This window comes from Marmota flaviventris, chromosome 1 (genome assembly GCF_047511675.1).
Source record: "Marmota flaviventris isolate mMarFla1 chromosome 1, mMarFla1.hap1, whole genome shotgun sequence".
NCBI lineage: Eukaryota > Metazoa > Chordata > Mammalia > Rodentia > Sciuridae > Marmota > Marmota flaviventris.
The window spans coordinates 41,705,684-41,728,061 of NC_092498.1; the positions used below are offsets into that span (position 1 = coordinate 41,705,684).

The 22,378-nt window shown below is 33.5% G+C and overlaps 1 protein-coding gene across 1 annotated transcript in view; it reads right to left on the reverse strand.

Annotated features, from left to right (window-relative positions):
* Window positions 1-14,231, reverse strand: part of Ppp1r3a (protein phosphatase 1 regulatory subunit 3A) — a 35,581-nt gene extending 21,350 nt beyond the window's left edge. Inside the window, exon 1 of the mRNA XM_027926279.2 lies at window positions 13,444-14,231. Coding sequence (XP_027782080.2) covers window positions 13,444-14,231 — 788 coding nt within the window. The remainder of the gene's footprint in view (window positions 1-13,443) is intronic.
* Between the last annotated feature and the right edge of the window lie 8,147 nt (window positions 14,232-22,378).

Sequence of the window (22,378 nt, forward strand, 5' to 3'; positions counted from 1 at the left end):
AGATTTGTACTTGGACTAGCAAAATGTTTTCCAGTTGGTATACTAAGTGGCAAATTGCCCAAACAATTATGGTAAATGCAATCGCCCTAAAGTGTATGGTCATGTGCACAAGTAGGTTAGCTCTCATAAAAGAAACAATCAGTCTTGGGTGAAAATAATAGAGATGAGATGATAGTTGCTAAAAAAAAAAAAAAAAAAAAAAAAAAAAAAAAAGAAGGCAGAACAAGAATATAATGGTTTAAATTCAAGTCCACAGACATACTAAGAGTGTAATATGCTTGGATTTGATCATGTGCAAGATAATATTTCATACAAAAATGCCATAACCACACATATTCTAGTCTTTTCATGACATGGTACATAAGTGAAACCACTTGCAAGATTATATTTGCTGTCTTTCAGAATCACTTTCAATGGTTAGTTTGATTTTTATGTACATAGTGCTGATTTTAAGGAATTTTTTTATAAATACCAATTTACATAAACTTATTCAATCTGTCTAGTACTTAAAGTCTATTTTCAAGATAATGAGAATATTTTGAAAATAAAAAAAATAATAGCTACAATGATTTAGTGCTTTTTAAAGATAACCTAATTGTGGGATTTCTTCTTTGAGTAGCTTATTACACAACTCCACCTTTACTCTAACAATTATTAACCAGGTTCTTCATTCAAAAAGATGGACCTATAAGACATGTTTTAAGGATCTGAACTCCCAGAAGGCCAGAGGAAAGAAGAAAAGGGGCTCAGAAGAGTTTAGTGTCAAAGACAAACCACCCCTAATTGTATGTGTTCATTTGTGCCTTTCCTGTACTCTTTTTACCCTCAGATACCCTTTGGGTAGAAGTCACCCTCATGGAAAATGACTCTTGTGGAGTTCACAGGAGACCCAAAGAAAATTAGAAGAGAAAGGCTCATCACTTGAAAATGGTGGAACCAAAGATGGACAACTCCCCCATTCTAAAATACAATTCCCAACTCTATACACTGGCCTCAGTGTGTGATTTATTGATGAGTAAGCAGAGCAGGTTGTAATCCAACACTTAGGCATTGTATAATTCCTATACAGCAGCCAGCATCAGACTTTTTAAAATAAAAGCAATATCCTGTCACTGGTAAGCTTAAAATTCTTCAAAGACCCCTTCATTTACATTCAGAATAACAGTTAAACACTATAGTGAGTAAAAATGCTGTCCACATGCTCCAGATAGTCTCTCTGACTTCATCTCCTACTCACCTTCACTCACTCTGCTTCAGTCACACTGGCCCCCTGGCTACTTTTTAAACACTCTTGCTCATGTTCTCCTCAGAGAATTTGCACCAGCCAGTCCCTTAAGCACAGAGCTCTCTTTTCCCATATAACTTCATGGCTGACTCTTTTCAAGCTTCTGATCAATCATCACCTTTCAATGAAGCACATCCTTTAGTTAAGGAAGAAGATATTCCATATTCTACCTACTCTTCTCTGCATTTTATTTTCTCAATTGCACTTATCATCTTCTAACATAACTTGCTTCTTATTTAGTCTATTATTAGTTTTCCTGTCTAGAATATAAGCTACATGAGGACAAAGGATGTCATTTTTTTTTTCATGGATATATCCACAGAGTTTAGGATCGTTCGTGGAATGTAATATGCATTTGATACATATTTGTTGAATGAATGTTTTTTTTTTTCACTATCATTTTGCAAGCTGAAGAGCATCAGCTCTACTGATATTCTGATAATTCTTTTCTTTCATGTCACTGTTATTAAAGAAGAAAACATATTTAAATAATTTCCATGATCCATCCAAGAGGATAAAGACCAAACTTCTTGGACTAGTCTTTTATATTAATTTCAAATATTAACCTTAGATTTTAAAGAAAGAATTTGGATCAAAATTAATTACAACAGGAAATAGCCCTTACTACAGGACTATTATTGCAAGATGAAATATCTAAAACTCAAGCAGGTGTGGTGGTGCATATCTACAATCTCAGCAGCTAAGAGAGGCTGAGGAAAGAGGATCACAAATTCTGTAAGTTCGAGGCAAGTCTTGGCAATTTAGCAAGACACTGAACAATTCAGCAAGACCCAAACAATAGAAAATTCTTCTCAGAAAATCTTTAATCCAAACTTACAAATAATATTTTCAATGGAAACCTATTCAGATTTATATATTAAAAGTTTATGGGAAAATACAAAATGTCTGTAATTTAATTTTTAGCTAATTTAATTGAAACAGTTATTCTGAAATGGTGAAAAAAAATTTATCAAGGTCATGCATCAGCTACCTCAATAATACATTTGTACTTTGGATAGGGACTTCAAGTTTTATACACAGAGTTATGGAAGGTATTGGGGACTACAGTAAAATTATTAATGAACTCTGAGAAGTTAAGTGTGGTGATATAAGAGTTAATTGATATATCATTAAAAATGAAGCATGTTATTATTTTGGCAATAAAATTTTATGATTATTCAGACCTTATGCTAATGTCCTAAAATACATGTTTGCTTCTTATTATTATGATAAAAGCAAAACATAATTTTAAAAGTTTTTAAAGCATTATGTCTAATGATTGTAGTACCAACAGTATTCCCCTTGAGTTTGTTTAGATATATGCACATGAGTGTAGTCCTGAAGATTACCCAGGGACACTCTGATACTGAACTACACTTCCAGTCAAGTTGTTCTTCTTCTTCTTCTTCTTCTCCTTCTCCTTCTCCTTCTCCTTCTCCTTCTCCTTCTCCTTCTCCTTCTCCTCCTTCTCCTTCTCCTTCTTCTTCTTCTTTTTAATTTTATTGTGAGACAGAGTCTTGCTAAGTTGTTGAGGCTGGACTGGAACTTGTAATTCTCCTGTCTAAGCCTTCCATGTAGGTAGGATTACAGGTATGTGCCACTATGTCCAGAAAGCTCATTAATATTTTTCAGAATACTTTAAACATATTCTATATTCAGCAAAATCAGCAATTGGCTACAAACTAAAAAGTAACCACTGCTTGAAGTTTTTAAAAGTAAAAAAAAAATTGCCTATAAGAATCAAAGCAACTGAATTCCTCTACTATATAGTTTTAAAATATTAATATGCACAAATGTGAGAATTATTTATATTCTTCTTGAATTTTCTATAAATATAAATTATATCAAAATAAAAATTAAATAGTATTCATTAAAGTGTGGCAGACACATATCACTACCTCATTGTAGGACTTAAGTTAAAAAAAAAAGTTATATACATTACATTACATTTCTGACCTCATAAACCTGGCATTTAGTTGGGAAGAAGAGGACAATTATAACTTTGGGGTTTTTTTTTTAAGTGAAGAAAAGGGCAATATTTGACTAAACACCAGATGAATGATGGAGGCATTAAATGCCATTCTTAAGGAAGGGAAGAATCTGAATAATTTGGAGACACCAAGAAAGCTTCAGGAGGAAAAATAAAAATTTGAACTTGTCCTTGATAGAAAGTAGGAATAGGATAGTCAGAGACAAGAAAAGTCAGCTTTCAAGTAGGCTAGTGGCATGGATTGAAACAGTAAAAACAAGTGGAAGAGCTAGAGTTTACATATTGAAAACTTTAAAAATACACGTTTGGCTCTGTCCATCTTTACATATAATTTTTTATAATTTAACCAAGTAAGTCCAAATGCTTCTTCTCAGCACCCTGCCTATGTTATGACCAACAAAATATAGCCACAGAATTGTATTTTTTTGGTTCATGATTTAAGTGTAGTAATACATGATCTTATTTGAAAATAGCCTAAGCATTTACGGAAATGCTTTAGAGTAAAATAATTTTAGGATTTTTTTCACAAAAATTTTTGCTTTTATCAAAACTACACATATTTAAATAAAAAATTCAAAAGTGATAAAAATAAAATGTGAAGATCTAAAAAAAATAGTCATGTATGGGGAGTACCTAGAAATGCCACCATTGTAAACATTCTGACTAAACTGATATAGAGGACAGTACATCAAAGGTCTTCTTCCTTCCAGACATACAATTATAATATTAAACAGTAAATCTCTTGCTAAATATTATTTTCTTTATCTATAAATATGTTTCATCAGATATAATAATGGCAAGCATAAACCTATTCATCTAAGGATAGCTTTTTAAATTTGTATTCTATAGGCTGCCACTCTATAGGGAAATCCTGCCAGAAATATTGTTAATTTAAAAGAAGCATAACAAAGTAATGCAAGCCCCAAAATGTGGATAGATCAACAATAGGCCTTGGGCTCAGGTTGAGCTAAATAAGTTTTATGAGATTTGTAAACAAGTAACTCAAATGTTTGCATAACTGCCATTGTCAGCAAATGTGACTTGATTTACCAAAGATAGCTTTGAATGAGATGTTACTAATATAGAAAATATACACTATTTGAATAATGTTTTATATGCACTGTACACACATGTGCACACACACACACAAAACTGAATGAAGATCTTACATGTACATATGTGTGTATGAGTGTATTTTCCACAGAAAAAGCAGTGGAATTTCCTAAATAAATTATCAACTGGATTGGCTGCTCTAGTTATCTACATATATTCACTGATTAGAACAAAGAGCTGTTACTTAAAATTGTATACAAATATACAGACACATCATACACATGCAATCAGGAAATTCACATATATTCAAATGATTTGTGCTTGTAAATAATATTAACCTTTTCTACAAAAGAATAGACTTAAGCTTATTTAAATTTCACTTGTTCTGCATTACATTTGATTTTTCAAATTTACTCAAATTCTTTTTAAATATCTTTATGTTCTTAAATGGAATTTTATTTAATAACTAGATGTCTAGAAATAGCATAACTATAATTCTAAGTTATTCTTTGTTTATCTAAGAGGTTTTCAGGAATTCTAATATAGCTATATTTTTAGATAGCACTGAAGAAAAAACAATAACATTCTGAAGTATTTTTAAATTTCTAATTTTATAAAATGGTCTCCTTCCATTCTCTGGCTTCCAAAGAAATAGCATAATAATAATATCTTCAATACTCAGAACTGAAAGCTAAGTGTGCTGGATTAGGAAAGCTCCTTAGCCAGCCAGCTGTTAACCCATTGGCTGCCCCTGACACAGCAGAGCCAAAAAATGTAAGACCCTGTAATAAGGATATTATTCACCCCTAGAAGAATTCAGCTAGTGATGGGTTTTTACTTTCTGACTTTTGCATTAAAATGTCACGAACTAGTTTACTAGTTTATTAGCTTAAGCCTCTGGGGGGAAATCTAAAGTTATTGAGGTTATTTGACAGGAAAAGTAGAAATCAATGAGAGAAACCATGTAATTCTGCTTAGCTTTGAGTATAAAGTATAGGAATTTCAACATTTAATTCAACTGAAAGAGTAAATGAATAACTGAAGACAGAATAATATGAAAGACTATAGTAGAGACATAGAACTTCCTTACAGAATGCATTACTAAAGAATACAATTGTCCAGGAGATAATTAAAAAGAGACATACAATCATTTGACTCCAGTGGTTTTCAGAATAATTCTGCCTGAAAGCAAAGGACAGAATTAGATAGTTTCTTCTACAATATGAATCAAGGAAAATTGCTTGGAAATCAAGTGCCCTGGGCTGGAGATGTAGCTCAGTGGTAGAGTTTGCCTGGCATGCACAAGGCCCTGGGTTTGATCCTAAGTACTGATAAAAAAAAAAAAAGGAAAGAAAAGGAAGGAAGGAAGGAAGGAAGGAAGGAAGGAAGAGGGAGGGAGGGAGGGAGGGAGGGAGGGAGGGAGGAAGGAAGGAAGGAAGGAAGGAAGGAAGGAAGGAAGGAAGGAAGGAAGGAAGGGAGGGAAAAATAAAAGAAGAGAAATTCAGTGCTGTATTAAGATCAGAAACATTGATAATTATTTTTTATGCACCTCCTTAAGATTATATATGAGGAAGGCAATCTCTTTTTCTGTTACATCTGAAAAAGATTTTTTCTACTGTTAAGTGCTTAAATAAACTAAATTGTATCAATATGTTATGAAATAACAAATTTTAATCTCCAAAAGGAGTTGTTGGTAAAATAAATTTTTCTAGCTTCATTCCATGCACAGTTTGTGAAGCTGAAATTTACCTGAACAGAAATTCTGTGGTTTGCAGTTGGGTTAAGACATCTGCAGTAATTATTTTAACAATGAAAATTAGCTTGAGGTTTTTCTTTTAGAATTAGAGTCAACAGGTTAGGGTTGTACCTTGGCTTAATTTTGTAAAACAAATCAGAATACCACTGGTAGTTAGGGTTAGAAATCCTGATACTATCATGGGTTGGGAAGTGTTTTCACATGGTTAGGAAAAGCACTGTCACTATCCAGCATGATTAACAAATATCTCTTTGGAGGAGGGGAAGTAGTTTGACCATTTGCTACTTCAGACTTCAAAAGGGGCAAAACTCAAGTGCACAGCTGCGCAAAGAGAGCCACTGTCTTACAATATTACAATTATAATTGTGAATTGAATAGCACTAATGGACAACACAGATCATTTTCAGAGTAACTGGGGGTGGGGATATTAAATTTTCCTAAGACATGTTTGTTTAATGTACAATCAGTCTACATCATCAAACAATACAGTGAAACAGTCCAGTTCAGTAATTTATTTCTATTCTTCATAAAAAATTTTAAACAGCAGGATGGCATTATATTAAGCTTTCAAAATCAATTGTTATTTATCTAATGGATAATGATACCACCATGCTGCTTACCCTTGGAAAGTTATCAGAGCAACAGAACAGAAAGCTGAAAAGATTTGAGAGATGTGTCCTGAGAAGCTTTTCCTGTTCATATAGTGGTAGAATACAAAGAATGCTTTAAAATAGAGGAATTTAATAGAGGAATAACCAAAATGCAGTGATAGAGCATATATTTTCTTAGAGGAAAAGAACTATATAAGCTTCATATTCTAGCCATAGGTATAATGTTATGGTAGGTTGAATTGTATGAAGCCAATGTTTTGGTCCAAAAGAATCCTCTTTAAAAGAACCATCTTAAGAAAAACCATGTGGTAGTTCCTTTAAAAATAGACCTAGTCTCTAACTTTTGAACAGGTAATTTTCCAAAGTTTTTGTAACCTAGAAATTGCTGGAATTTAAAAATCATTTGTCCCCACAGAAGCATAAACATTAGTTTCCCTGGTTAGTGCCCAAGAGCTTATTGAACATGACTAATTTTGAAACTATTTATATTAGCCTGGGTCCTGGCAGCTGAAATGATAATGAGGGAAGAAAATATTTCTCCATTAATCTTAGACGTAGGACCAGCTGCATACAAGAGTTTATCACATTGTCACTGATTCAAACATTGGGATAGATGCACATATATGGTAGCTAATATGGTTCTCATTGCAGCACTGTCAAGTAGAAATTATCATACCTGTTTTGCACCCTAATAAAATGGATACAAAATATAATATCCAAGTTCGAATCATTGGCAATTAGAGTTAAAGCCCAAATCTGCCTTACTATAAAGCCTCTGCTATTCCCATTATGCTTCATTAGTTTTGGAATCCACAAGCACCAATACACAGACATACTCCAGACCCCAGAGCCTTTGGATCCCTTACCAGTTATATACTCAAACCTGCCTTGTACCCTATGGTACTCTCTGCTCTAAAATTATCCATTTCCATTGTTTCAAAATGCACTCAGAACCCTTCTGTGAAACCAATTTCAAGGTATGTAAGACAGAGATAGTCCCTGCCATTCTGAAGATGTCTGCACTTAAGGGAGGGGTGAGGTGTGTGCACACATCCAAATACATAAACACACACACACACACACACACACATACACGTAAATTCATGCAAGATTACAAAGTGAGGTATCAGAGTATAGATTATCTCTTAAATCTGACAGGACACTGGGCAATCAGGCCCACCAGGAATCTACCCTGAGGTTACTTCCCATACATTATTCCTGTAGGGGTTTGGGGCAAGAACCTGGAATAGGTACAAGAATCACAGCTAACAGAATTAGAGGAAACTGAAAAACTACACTGGCTTACTTCACAATGGTGCCATCATTTCTTTGCCTAGAGCATTTTTGGCTCAGAGTTCTTGGACCCTGTTCCTTTTTTTTTTTTTTTTTTTTTGCAGGCTGCAGATGGGCTTCTGGTGAGTAAGTTAGGCTTACAGGAAGGAGCATCCACTCCAACCACAGCATCCATAGCACTTTCTTTCAGCAAGAGGTTGAGAGAATTCCTGAATGAAAAGAATCCCTCATTCCTCTTCTCTCCAAAAAGTTTCATACTAATCCCACAATAGTCTAGGCTAATGGGGGTACAGATTTCCACAAAACCAGGAAGCTGTGAAGCCCTGGTAGACCTCCAAGGAAATTCTAGGCTAGTTGGCTTCTTGCTGTCAACCAGCTGGCAGCTTCCAACACCCTCTTGATGGGCCTGTGCAGCTGTGTTTTATGTTTCCATAAGTCCTTGCCAAAGCTCCCCCCCCCCTTAAACAGACCCAGCTTCCACAATTAGCAGGGACTCAAAATGAGTTAGTTATGGAATACCTTAGGTCCCAGAGGTCTCATGGAGATATTTACACCTCTTTGGACTATTTCCAGGACCCCAGATTATGCTATACTGGTAAATGAAGGAAGTCTCACAATCCAATGGCTCTATCTGGAACTTGTAACATGGCCATATCTTGTGCCCCATTTTCCAATGCTTTTCTTAGCCTCGTTTTAACAATTTTACCATCCTGGAAGATAAACTCTCCACATTCTTAAAATATGCTTTAGAAAAATTTTTTGTCCCTTTCCTGAATGTGCCTGGTTCTATTACTCTAGTATAAAAAAAGAAATATTGAGTACTAATCATTTTTTTCCCTTGGCATTAAAGTCATCTAGGGTTATATTTGCATTAACCTGGCCAGGTTATAAAAACCATCCAACACCTATATCATGCTGTTTCTTTGCTTAAAATAATAAATTGGTTTCACTTAATAAAATACAAAACCAGATGAAGTCAACCTGTGTACCCAACAGTTGAGAACATACATTAAGCTGGTGGAGGAGAAAAAAACAAGGTGCTGAGGAGGCCACTCTCCTAGCCATCACTCAAGGTCAGTTATAGATCACACATTCGAGAAAAGCTAAAATATAAGTATTTCTTATTATATTTTGAGATATGTGGCTTATATTGTATACCCAGAAAACCTGAGCTTGGGTTTGTTGTTTTCCTCTGTCTTGGGGACTTTCCTTGTCCTCATAGGCCCATGTCTCTAGGCACACTTCTCAATTGGACACTGTTGCCTAAACATAGGACCTGGCACACAGGTCCTTAAGAAACATGTGTTCAATTTGTTTTGGAACTTGAACAAGGAAACCTACAGTGTCTGGAGAAACAGTGCAAGTCCAAGAATCAGGAAATTAGTTAGCTGGACAAGGTTTGGTAATGATAATGACCATGGTGATAGTTAGCTTTTGATGATTATATGCAACCAACACTCTTATGAGAAACTTTAAAAATATAATCTCATTTTACATTAATCATCACAACACAGACTTTAGAACCCCTTATTTGACTAGTAACTTAACTGAGGCTTTGAGAAATAAATAGGTCCGTAACCACATAGTTATTAAGCATATGTTTTGCTGGTATTAATACGCACATCCTTTCCATGCCAAAAGTAATGCCTTTTTTACACTTTCTAGTCTGTTACTTCATTTTTCATGTGTAAAATTTTAATGGTTGCTAAGTTCTCTTCCAGTTTTAAGGTACTCCAGACATAAGGTCACACATATCTCAGGAAAATTTACAGTTCAGTTTGCTTGTTGATTCCAAAGCTGCAAGAGGGTTGGGGGTGTAGCTCAGTGATATAGTGTTTGTTTCACATGCACAAAGTCCTGGGTTCAATTCCCAGTGCTGGAAAAAAAATCTTGCAAAAGACAAAGGAATGACTTTTCAAACCTGAAAATTCAGGAAACCTGAAAAGAAATGGGAAATGGACTTAGAGGGAGCTTAAGCCTTAACAGAGTTTCTCAAATATTCCTAAAGTTTGAGTTAGCATTGCCTTTTTATGGCAGCCAATATTCATTGATAACTTCCTATGTTTGAGACACTACATCAAAAGTTTATGTGTATTACCTCATGGAAATCTCAAACCCTTATGGGGCACAGCCACTTTTATTCCCAAGTAATAGACAAGGAAACCAAACTTAACTTGCCCAAGTTCACATATAGTAAAGTTAGAAATCAAACACAAAAATATTTATGAAGTCTATAATTTTTCATTTTGAGAGTATACCATTTCTGCATGCTATTTTTTGCTTATTTATCTATGTGCATTTAATGTGATTTATATCTATGTTTTTCTTGTCATACATTTTCAAACAAACCCCATGGAATGTAGATCCGTTTAGTAGCTTAGTTTGTTTGCTAGCACATAGTCCAGTGCTGGATATGTGGTGATACTTAACAAGTATCTCATGATGCATGCCTTTCAGTGCAATTAAATACCTTTGGGTCATTCTCAGTCACATGCCTCTCAGTTACAGACTATGCTTTCCTCTCCCTATATATATTTCTTTCTGTCCAAAGTGGTTAAATTAACAAGCATCAAAAGAAAATAGAAAGTCCACACCAATGTGAAAATTTGCCAAACTTGACCTGAGAAAAATCTCCATAGAGAAAACACAAGGCTTGGATGAATGATTGACATAACAGAAATCCTACCGCATAGTGTTCCCACAGTTCATCCCATACTTATTACAAGGGATTATTGACACTTTCAGAAGATACAATCTCAGGATCCTGATAGCAAATTAACTTTGGCATTAAGAGTAATTGAAGTTAGATGTTGCTCTGTGCACCAGGACAGACAATTTTCATTTTAACTCAGACTTATGTTGCACAATATTATTAATCTACTTGCATGTATGAAGCAAAAATTCACATACATTTCTCTTCTGTTTTTATACTTTGAAAGAAATGACCTCCAATTACATAACAAATGTACAAACACTCAATAAGAGACACTTTTAGATATTGTAACTATATGGAAGGAGGAAGACATTGTAGAATCTATAATTTTTATCAAGTGTGTTTGTTCACTTTAATTTTAGCCAAGTACACATTTTGTGAAATAACACTAATAAGGTGTGCTCTTTTTCTCTATTCTCAAATTCTTCACAATGAAATCCAACTGCTATATTCATTTAGAAATTTGATAATGCTCTCTTGTGTGAGTTTTAGGAATATTTGAAACCCCATTGCATATAAATTATATCATGGAAAAGCTGTATAAATATTCTATTATGGCACATGCTGTTCTTAGGATCTGTCAGGATTTCCTTTATACACTCCATTTTGAGTGGTATATAAATCAGATGTAAAAATTCATGTTGGACTGAAACTCGGCACAAAAAGCCTCCTCCAGAGGCAAATGCTTTTTTCCAAGTGTGGTTTGAATTATGTTGGTCATTTTTAAGTTATAGAAGTGCAGAAAATGTATTTGTGGTTTTGAAGGAGAGAGATTTTTTTCCATTTTTATAACTCATTAGGAAACTTTACAGGCCTTTAGACCATTTTGTGGTTTAGTTCTTCTCAGGTTTTTCCCCAAAGCAATATTAAAACTTGAATGGTGTCCGCTATGAGTCCATTGATGACTGTTCTGAATACAAATGTCTGTGCAGGTATAGATAGTTGTACATATCTTCAACCAGGAGAAGTTCCAATAATATCATGACTGAGGTAGAATATTAGGCCTCTATTTTGCTCTTGGTATCCAAATTTAATCTATCAAAGGAATCCCCTACCTAAACTACAGTTCAGTGTGGATTCTTTTTCATTATAAAGCTGCATCTTTAAATTGCAGGAAAATCCACTGAGTTAAATGCTGCTTCTTTTATGAACCCTTTGACAATAAGGCTATACCTTTCTTAAATTCTGTTTTCTCTCACTTACAGAGCAACCTGCAGCATGTTTAACAGATATTCACTGATGACTGTCTCATGCATAAAGTATTTAATATATGCAAGTGTATGTAGAGAAATTAGTGTGCTAAATACCATTATTTTGTTTCTACAGTGAGTATGCTGTTGAGTAAGTTTATAAACATTTAAACTATTGTTTTCACATAAATACAATTATGATTCTATTAGCTCTCTTAACAGCATCAGTTAAAATCTGAAAAAGTTGGATTTGGACTAAGAGAGTTGACACAATTCACAAAGTTGATTAAGTTACTCTTTCAAATGACTTTAAAAGAAAATGAAAGTAGAAATACTTCATATGCCGGAATTGCTTCAACCTAGACTACATTTAGTTCATTAATGCATTAAAACAACACATTTAGTAGTTACTATTTATTGTTGTATACATTAAAACAAAAAGAGGTTAAAAAGTTCCAATGTCATAGCTTATAGGTTTTTTTCACTAAATTCTACATAGAGAACTAAAATCTGGGTGTTTTCATTCCTACTACCATTCCCTTTTCATCGTATTACATTATTTCTGATACAGTTACTAAACTCTTTATGTTTAGGGACAGTTAGAATAGATCACTCAGAGGATAATCAAATATTTGCCTGTGGCGAGAGGAGCAGTGTGGACTTGTCCTTCGGGACACTGTGCAGAGCAGAAGGAGACTAACTCCTCCTGAATACTTTATCTACTAACCCAGTGTCATGGAACTTAGCCAACACTGCACTATCGGGAGAACTGAATGCCAGGGAATTTTTTTTTTCACATTAATAGGAGAGCAGGGTTACTAATGAGGGGTCACATCCCAAATCTCTAATCTATATAGCTGAATATCCTTATTTCTATTTGGGTCATATTTTATTCTGCTCCATTTACTTTTAGTAAACTATACTAATTTAGGTCCCATAATCTTACATTTGGTTATAATTATAAATTATATGTAATTTATATATCATTCACATACTTAACATCATTCTGCTAGTTTATAATTTAAGTATTATCTCTTATGATTTAACTTAACATGTATCACTCCAAAATTCCCTATATGCCTCAGTTAGTCATTAAAATATTTTGTTTTCATTTTTGGGAAAGGTCTACAAGTTTCTGAGAACTATGTACATACTGAATATATAGTTTTATGTTAATCAGAAATGTTTCAAAGTAGAGCACAGACACTTTAAAAGTACTAAAAATAAATATACTTTAAATGTCAAAATAAATAGCTTATGAAGAGTCTGAATTTCGTGGTTTAAAATTAATTTATAACTCATTAAGCAAGTAATACACATATTATAGTTCCCCTACCATCTATTACTTTATACCCATTTTTTTTCACATTTATAGAAGAAATAACAGAACTATTTGACTAGCATTGACCTTGTTAAGCCTGACACCACTGTTTTACATAGCAGGCAGTATATCTTTTTTAAAGTAACTATTTCCTACAGCATGTGATATAAAGGACAGCATTAAAATCTTTCAAGATGATGAATAACAAATAATTGCAAGATATATCCTCACCTTGATTTTACCTTTAAGCAGCCTTTTATTTGTCTATTAGAAACTTCTTCCCGTGGCTTCACAGGCTCTGGCTCTTGTTCTTTCTTTTGACAAACCAGTGCATAATTTGTGCCATTATTATTTGACCAAAATGTACCAACAGAAGTTTCATAACGTATACAAAACTCAACTTTACTGCCATCTTTTTGATAAGGAGGAACTAATGAAATCTTAAAGGAGAACTGATCAGTTTCACCATCACATGAATTAGGAATATATTCTGCTAAAATGTCATAATGTGTCTGCCAGTCATCTAAGGACATTCTCACATATACTAACTTCTCAAAAGAAATATTCAAAACTCGAATAATGCCTTTCATACTTGTAGACCCAGGAAGATATTCAGTTGACTCTAATATTGCTTTCTGTACTTGAAGTTGTTGCATGAGATCTTCTTTTGAAGAAGGCAAATCAAAGAGTGGAGATAGTACATACTCTTCAGTATGGAAAACATCCTTCTTTAAGTCAAAATTGGTTGAAACACTCGGTAATTCCCAGCAATCAAATTCTTTAATGGACACAAGATTGAATCCAAAGTTGTCAGCAAATGAAACTCTTCTGGTACCTGAAGTTGGGGTGTCCAGGTACATGTCTTCAGAAGATTCAGAACCTCGTCTACTGGGTTGAGGAGAGAAGCCAGGCTTGAAATTATCTCCAACGTCTTCATCTTCACAAACAGAATCAGATAAATTAGGAACTTCTAAAAAATTATCTTTGCTAATCTGACTGGGTACTTCAGAAGGCTCCATTGGGCTCTCTGATATCAAATAAGAGAGAACTATACAACTAGTAGGGGCTGATATTTGAGATACTGAGGCTTAAAATAAGTGTAATGTTACAGTTGACATTGCAAAAAGGAGTCAGCTCTATAAATAGGCTCAATGGCGTGTAAACTATGCTAGCCTGCCTCCAAAAGCCTTTAATATGATAGCATCCACGCTTGCTCTCGCCAGTGTGTCAGATTTAACTCTCAGTATTTAAAGTTGCATTTGTTTATTAACTGAATTCCAAAGAGGCACTTATAGAACATTGTTCACTGTTAGAAATTCTGAAAATTTAGGATGAAAATATTTTAATTGGTTGATCTTAAAAACAAAAACTTAGAACATTTTAAAAGGAAATAAAACTAGTAAAATAATACTAAACTTATAGTTTAATTTAAATCAATCCATGGAACCGGGAAAGGGAGACAGGGGAGTATAAGAACATTTATAGATTTGAAGTCTGTTAATAATGATAGCAACAGTGATTGGAGACTTAAAATGTAAAATGTTTACTAGAAAAGGGTTAAACAGAAGTGTAGAAATTTCTGAGGAAGGAAACATTATTTAGATAAAGGAGAGAACATTTGAAACAAACCATAAAGAATAGGTGGAATTTAGACATGCAAGACTGAAGTGGATTTTTCCAGGTAGAAGAAATAGTCTGAGAAGCAGCCAGAACAAAGAATTAACCAAATCTGTTATTTTAAACATTAGTTTCTTTTCATTAAGTCATGGAAAAATACACATAAGTCATGTTATTGACTTGAAAATATAAGTGGACAAAGGTTAGTCTACCTCAAGAATAAAGTATTAATGTAAAATAAAATATTCATCTTTGGCAAATTGCCATTTTATGCCCACAATATAGAAGTTGAAACCATATCATCCTGGAGTTCATTGTAAATTTTAAAGTGTGAACAGCCTATTTGGACCCTCATGTTATTTGTGCCAATGTAAAAACCCACTTTACGGATGGCAATTTGAGAAAAACATGTAAAAAAATGAATGTATATATGTTTTAACCCTGAAATGCTCCAGCAAGAAATCTGTCCTATCAGTATGGGAAGTATGCAAAAATAAATGTAGATATATATTCATAGCAGGATTGTTTAAGTTTCTTGAAACTATCTAAATATAAATTAATGGAAACTGAATAAATAATGTTACTCCATTGCAATTGAATGTTTAACAGTCATTAGAAGACTAAAATAGTGCTTTATGTACTGATATGAAGAGATAACCAAGATAATTAGCTACATGAAAAAAAAATGTACACAGATACATGCATAGAAAATCCCTGGAAAGACACACACACACACACACACACACACACAAATAAAATTGTTAGCCATGCTCACCTCTAACCACAGAGGTTGAAGATTGCAAGGTAAACATGGCTCTGTCTATTCCTTGCTCTCCACAGTAGTCTGTGTATTTGAAATGTTAGTCATGAGTATGATTTTCTTTCAAGTATTTACAAATTAAATTAAATTGAAAAAATATGAAGTGTGAGAGGTGATGAATGTTTTTTCAATGAAAGAGCCCAATGGCATAATTTCTTTCAAAATACAACTTCATAACTATGTTATAACTAATAATTTGCATTGCATATAGTAGTTGATGAAGAAATTATTTTTTCAAAGTGAAAAATGGATGATACCAAGGAAGAGAAGAAAATGAAATTATTTAGCCTTTACCTTATCCTCGTAGCTAGAATGATGATGAATACATGATTTGTTCAAGATTGGCAAGTGGCTACTCTTGCCTGCAAGTTTGATAACCAGAAACAGACCTATTCTAAGATACCTAAATATATTGCATGTAGTCAAGTTAATTAGCTACCAAATACTTCATAGAATTTGTAAAAGAGACCATATAGGCATATAAATAATAGAATGATGAAAATTCACTATGTAATAAGGTACTATCCAGTGATTCAATGAGATGAAAACCCCAGGGTTCATATCATAAATTCTGCTGCTTACTACTTGGACAACCTATAGAACGTTGCTCAATTTTTCTAATCCTTAGTTTTCTTGATTGCTCCAAGACAATGTTTACAGTAAATTAAGAAGCTTCTTAAATGTCTAGCACAAAATCTATAGTAATCATTACAGGTAGTAATCATTATTCTTATTCCTATGTTTGTGAAAGGCAAATTTATAAGATATATCAATAGATTTTGATAGGCAGAGATGAAGGCAGGTGGAAAGATAGATGTGCTATAGGGAATCTACATATATAATATTAAGAAATTATTTGTAACTTGTTTCATTTTGGTCTTTTTCAAAGATTAAATAATGTAGTATTTAGCTTTACAAATCATAAACCGTCTCTGCATTAGGAGATAGTCCTGTTACTTAATCTAAACTTTTCTCTTTTTAATCCATCTCTACAAAGAGCAGTGCCTCTCTTTTGGAGTTTACAGCCTTTACATGACTATAGACAGTTGTCATGTCCACCTTCCTCACCACTTAGCTAAAGCACAGGGATAGCATCTTTTTCATCTCTTGTCACGTGGCAGCACTCCATTGCTTTTTATCATTTTGCTTCTCCCCTATGAATGCCTTCCAGCTTTCCTTTATTTTTCTATTAATGGGCTGCCGCCAGATGAATGTAATGTTGCAGATCAAGTGTCTCTGGAGCATGCTAAGAAACAAACACTACTAGCCTCAGCTTTGTGACTTGATGTTTGTATTTAGTTAAAATTCACAACTCCTTGTTTATTTCCATATCAGATCAGATAGACATCTCATTTTCTTATATCCACTACCATTTCAATTTCAGTATAGCTTGAACTACACTCTTCCTCAGATGCTTAGGTGTTTTTGGCAGAGCAGGAGATTTTTTTTTTTTTTTACAAAGTTTGGGATCTTCATCCATCCCAACCTGATTTTTGTTAAAAAAAAAAAAAAATGGGGGATTGGCTCTCAAATGCAGCTTTAACAAAACAGACAGATAAGTCAGGATCCCAATGAATAAGACATAGATGGCCTAGATAATTCCAGGAGGGTTTATTTTCAAGGGTGTAAAGACAGAAAAGCAACAAGGGGTAGTGTGACAAACTGAGGCCAGTTGTACCAAAGCTATTGCCATCCCTCAAGGGATAAGGAAAAGGAGCAATTATTAGAATTCAAAAGCAAAAATGTGCCATAAAGAGTTTATTGGGAAAAGAACATGTAAAGGGACAAAGTCACTGGAGATGACCTTGCCAAAAGTGATCCAAAAGCAAAATACATCAAATTCATTCTTCTTTTCTATGATGTCTTAACAAGGATACCCATTGACCAGAGGGCACAGGGGATTTTATAGGTCATTCATGTCAGCTTCCTAAGGCAGATGCTCTCTAAAAAGGGTAAAAAGGGTGGTGAGTAGATTTTGAGAAGATATATGAGATCAAATTTATATATAATGATAAAAAATTATACATTATATATGTAAACATTCAGAACTTAAAATATGTGTGTTCCTCTTTATGCATATTCTATCTCAGTACAAACTGTTTTATTACCTGCTATTTTTATTATCACACATTTATGCAAAAACAGTGAAAATTTTTAAGATCTATAAGCTCTGATCCAGTGAAAGTCACAAGAAAAACTGAATTGATCTGCAAACGTCTCTGAAAGAAGTGGTCTTTTGATATTAATTATAACTTTGTATTTGTTTCCTTTTTAGCATAGGTTTTGTCTGCAATCTCAACTCAAGAAATGTTTCAAGAGAGAATGTGGAACAATGGTTCTTAACTAGAGATGCATAGCAATGCTCACACTACAGAAGCTCAGATACACTATTGGATCTACAGAGTAACATTTTCAGGATGATGATGCTCTCTCACTGGTGATTCTGATGCAAGACTTAAAGTACTGATGACTTGTCTGCTAACCTTAAACTCAGGAACTTCCATTCACCATATAAAGACAACTTTAGCTCTCTAGTATTATGTGCTCTTTTTATATGTAAGCTATAAAATACTTTTACCAAAAATTGGCATAAAATTTTATTAAAATTTTATATTCGTAGAACTTTATAGGCAGTGAACAAAGATTTAGCTATTATTTTTACATAAGAAAACTGAAATCCAGAAAAATGAAGGAAACTATCCAAGTGACAGAGGTGAGACTTGAACTCAATTCTCTCATGAAAATATTCAAGATTCACATAATATCATATATATGTCAAACTCTTGTTTTGAAATTCATAATGAACAAAGTAATCATTCTTTGAAAGTAGTTATTAAAATTCATTTGTTCTAGACTTGGTTTAATTTTTAATAATTAACTTTTGTGAACTTTCTTCTTCCATTTAATGGAAGATCTCCAGGGCTGTCCAGATAATTTTTCTTTGTGACAGGGTCTCTCAACCTTTTCAACCTATACCTCCTTTGATGATTATAATACCTCAAACTATCCTGTCTCTCCCTCAGGGACTCTGTTATATTTCTATTTGGAGATGGCTTATCTAAGATATAAGAATGACTTATGCAATCTCTTTAGAACTAATAATGATATTTGATATTTTTAAAGTTTGTTATAAAAGGATACTACTCCAAACATAGTTTGGGACAGATTTGTTAATCATTGAAAAAATCTTTGAAAATATTCATATCTGCCACTTGAACATGCATAGGTAAATCAGCAGGTAATGAAAATGTTACCAGATAAAAGTAAATTTTTAAAAATCTGTGTCATTTATTCCCTAGAGACTTAAACAATTCAGTATAAGTAAGTGAGTATGTTATAGAAAAAGAATTTTGCCACCAAGAATAGCATACCAATTCTTTAACTTAATTTTCAAGGAAAAAAAAAACCTAGTATAATATTCAGTACCAGTTGTTTATTTCATATGGAATTTATAATGTGTTTTGAACTCTTTTGGCCAAAATTAAGACATATAAATGTAGAGTTACAAAAATGTAGAACTCTAAGGATACTTAGCAAGCAAGCATCAGATCTAACCCTTTCCTTTCACACTCGAGGAAACTGAAATTAAATAACCAACAGGATTCTTACCTTATGTGGTAGGTGATTCCAGCATTAGCGCTGAAAGAAAAATATATTATAAACTTCTTAGAGATAGATATTGTTAATTGACAAAATGTGTGCTCGTAGTATCTGCATTTTATAATGAAAAGTATAGCTAATCAGTGTATTAGGAGTAAATAAGCCTGAATTCTAGAGTCATGTATATCCTTAATGAACTATCTGATTTTAGAAATCATGTAAGTGTTTTGTACTGAACATTTATTATTTTAAAAACCTCAAGACTGGGAAATCTGCAAGCCTGTGATGTTTTTATTATGAAATTTATCATTTATTTGTGAAGCAAATGTCATTTACTTCTTCCTTGATATCAGGGACCTAAGTTTATAAAGTTGAATATAAAATACAGATTATGTTCTTAATAGCCTAACACATGGTAGAGAGAGGGGCAATAATGGCTATTGCCTTAATAGCCTTAGTCATTGATTGGGAAGTCTTGGGAATAATCTTTGCAAGCTTGGCTTTAGGGCTTCTGCCCACATTCTTTCCTTCATCCTGTTAGAATGAGACTCTTGCTTCAGACAGATATCTTAAATCTTTTATTGGCAGCCAGTGACATCCTCATTTCAGAGAAGGCTGAGTTACTTTCCCTGCAAAATATTGACTCTTGTGGCTGCCATTTACTTTGTTAATTATTAAATATTAATCTGCTAGTATTCTAATGTTGGCATACTAACCAAAGATGCCTGCTGATTCCCTCTGCTTATACACACTTTTATTCAAGATGAGAGCACCAGGTGAGAAAGACTTAGGCATCCATCCAAGAGTGCAACCTCATTTGATATGGTGTAGATAGTCCAGAGTCATTGGTTTGCACAATTAAGGAAAAGATAAAATTCAAGGTTATTTTGTATTTATATTAATGCAAATCATCAAAAGTTTATTTTAAATATTAACTTAATAGTTGATATTATGTATTTTTTATTTGTTTTAATTAGTTAAACATGACAGTACAATGACCTTGACATATCATACATTTGAATCAGATGGGATATAATTTCTCATTTTTCTGAGTATACAGGTTGAAGAATCATATTGGTTATGAAGTCACATGTATACACACAGTAATAATAATGTCTGTTTCATTTTATCCCCCCATTCCCTCCCCTCCCCTCCCATCACTTCTTTCTACCTCATTCAGTAGTTAAATTTTACATAATCCTTAATTGGGTTCATTTTTGTTGGATACATTTATTACATTTGGACACAAATATTTATTTTAATAAGTATATTTTACTGGAGGAAGTCGGATAAAGTGGTCAAGAATATGGGTTTTAGAATAAAACAGACCTGGTTCAAATGCCTGCTCTTTTTTTCTGAGCGGTTTGATCTCAGCCAGGGTATCTAACTATTCCATAGCTCACTTTTCATTCTAGGAATAAATGCTTAATTGTTTGATTATTGAGAGGCTTGAAGGAGAACATGTCCATAAACAGTTATCAGTACTGACCAGTCTATCATAAGCAGTAAAAATTATGTTTATTAATTTTTTGTGGATTCCATTGGACTATTGCTAATTGAATTAACATACTTCCATTATTAAAAGAAAATACAGCTGTGGGATCTGAAAATGCAGTGCTTGGATGTACTGCCTAAGCTCAGATTCTTCAATTTATTAAGAAAATGAAATTAGGTAATTATGTATTCTGTGCTTTTATTTCTTCATCTATAAAACAGAAATATTAATAGTTCCTTTCTCAAAGATTTGTTACAAGTATCAAATAAATTAATACATGAAACAAATTTGAAATAATAAAAATGTAAATATCAGTTAAAAGTATGGTGGTTAGAAGTGGATTAGGATTTGTCTCTGTCTTCTATTCTATACTGTTGATCTGTCTGTTTGGTGCTTTTACAATGTTGAGGTATGTTCCTGCTATCCCTAGTTTTTCTAGTGTTTTAAACATGAAGGTGTGTTGAGACAAACACACATAAATAGAGTTATCTCATATTAGACAAAAGTGCCAGAAACATTCATTGGAGAAAAGATAGCTTCTTTAACAAACGGTGCTGGGAAAACTGGAAATCCATATGTAGCAAAATGAAATTAAGTCCATATCTCTCACCTTGCACAAAACTCAACTCAAAGTAGACCAAGGACTTAGGCAATAGAAGAGACTCTATCCCTACTAGAAGAAAAGTACCCCCAAGTTTATATCATGTCAGCTTAGGAACTGACTTCCTTAACAAGATTCCTAAAGCACAAGAAGTAAAATCAACAAATGGGATGGGATCAAAATAAAAAGCTTCTTCACTGCAAAGGAAACAATCAAGAATGTGAAGAGACAGCCTAAAGAATGGGAGAAAATCTTTGCCAACAGGACCTCAGATAGAGCATATCTCCAAGATATATAAAGAACTAAAAAACTTAACACTAAAGAAAACCAAATAACCCATCAATAAGTGGGCAAAGGAACTGAACAGGCACTTCACAAAAGAAGAAATACTATCAATCAAATATATGAAAAAATGTTCAATATCTCTAGCAGTTAGAGAAACACAAATTAAAACTACACTGAGATTTCCTCTCACTCCAGTCAGAGTGGCAATTATCGAAAATACAAGTAACAATAAATGCTGGTGAGGATGTGGGGGAAAAGGTATACTCATACATTGCTGGTGGCAATGCAAATTGGTACAACCACTCTGGAAATCAGTATGGAGATTCCTCAGAAAACTTGGAATGGAACCAGCATTTGACCCAGTTATCCCATTCCTCAGTTCATACCTAAAGGACTTAAAAGTCAGCATACTGAGAGATGCAGACATATCAATAGCAGCTCAATTCACAATAGCCAAACTTTGGAACCAACCTAGATGCCCATCACCAAATGAACAGATAAAGGAAGTACATTGTGTATATGTACCACATTGTGTATATGTGGTACATATACACAATACAATATTACTCAGCCTTTAAGAAGAATGAAATTATGGCATTTGCAGGTAAATGGATGAAGCTGGGAAATATCATGCTAAGTGAAATAAGCCTATCCCCAAAGACCAAAGGCCAAATGTTTTCTCTGATATTCAGATGATAATTCACAATAGAGGGTGGCAGGGGAAAATAGAGGTAATTTGGATTAGGCA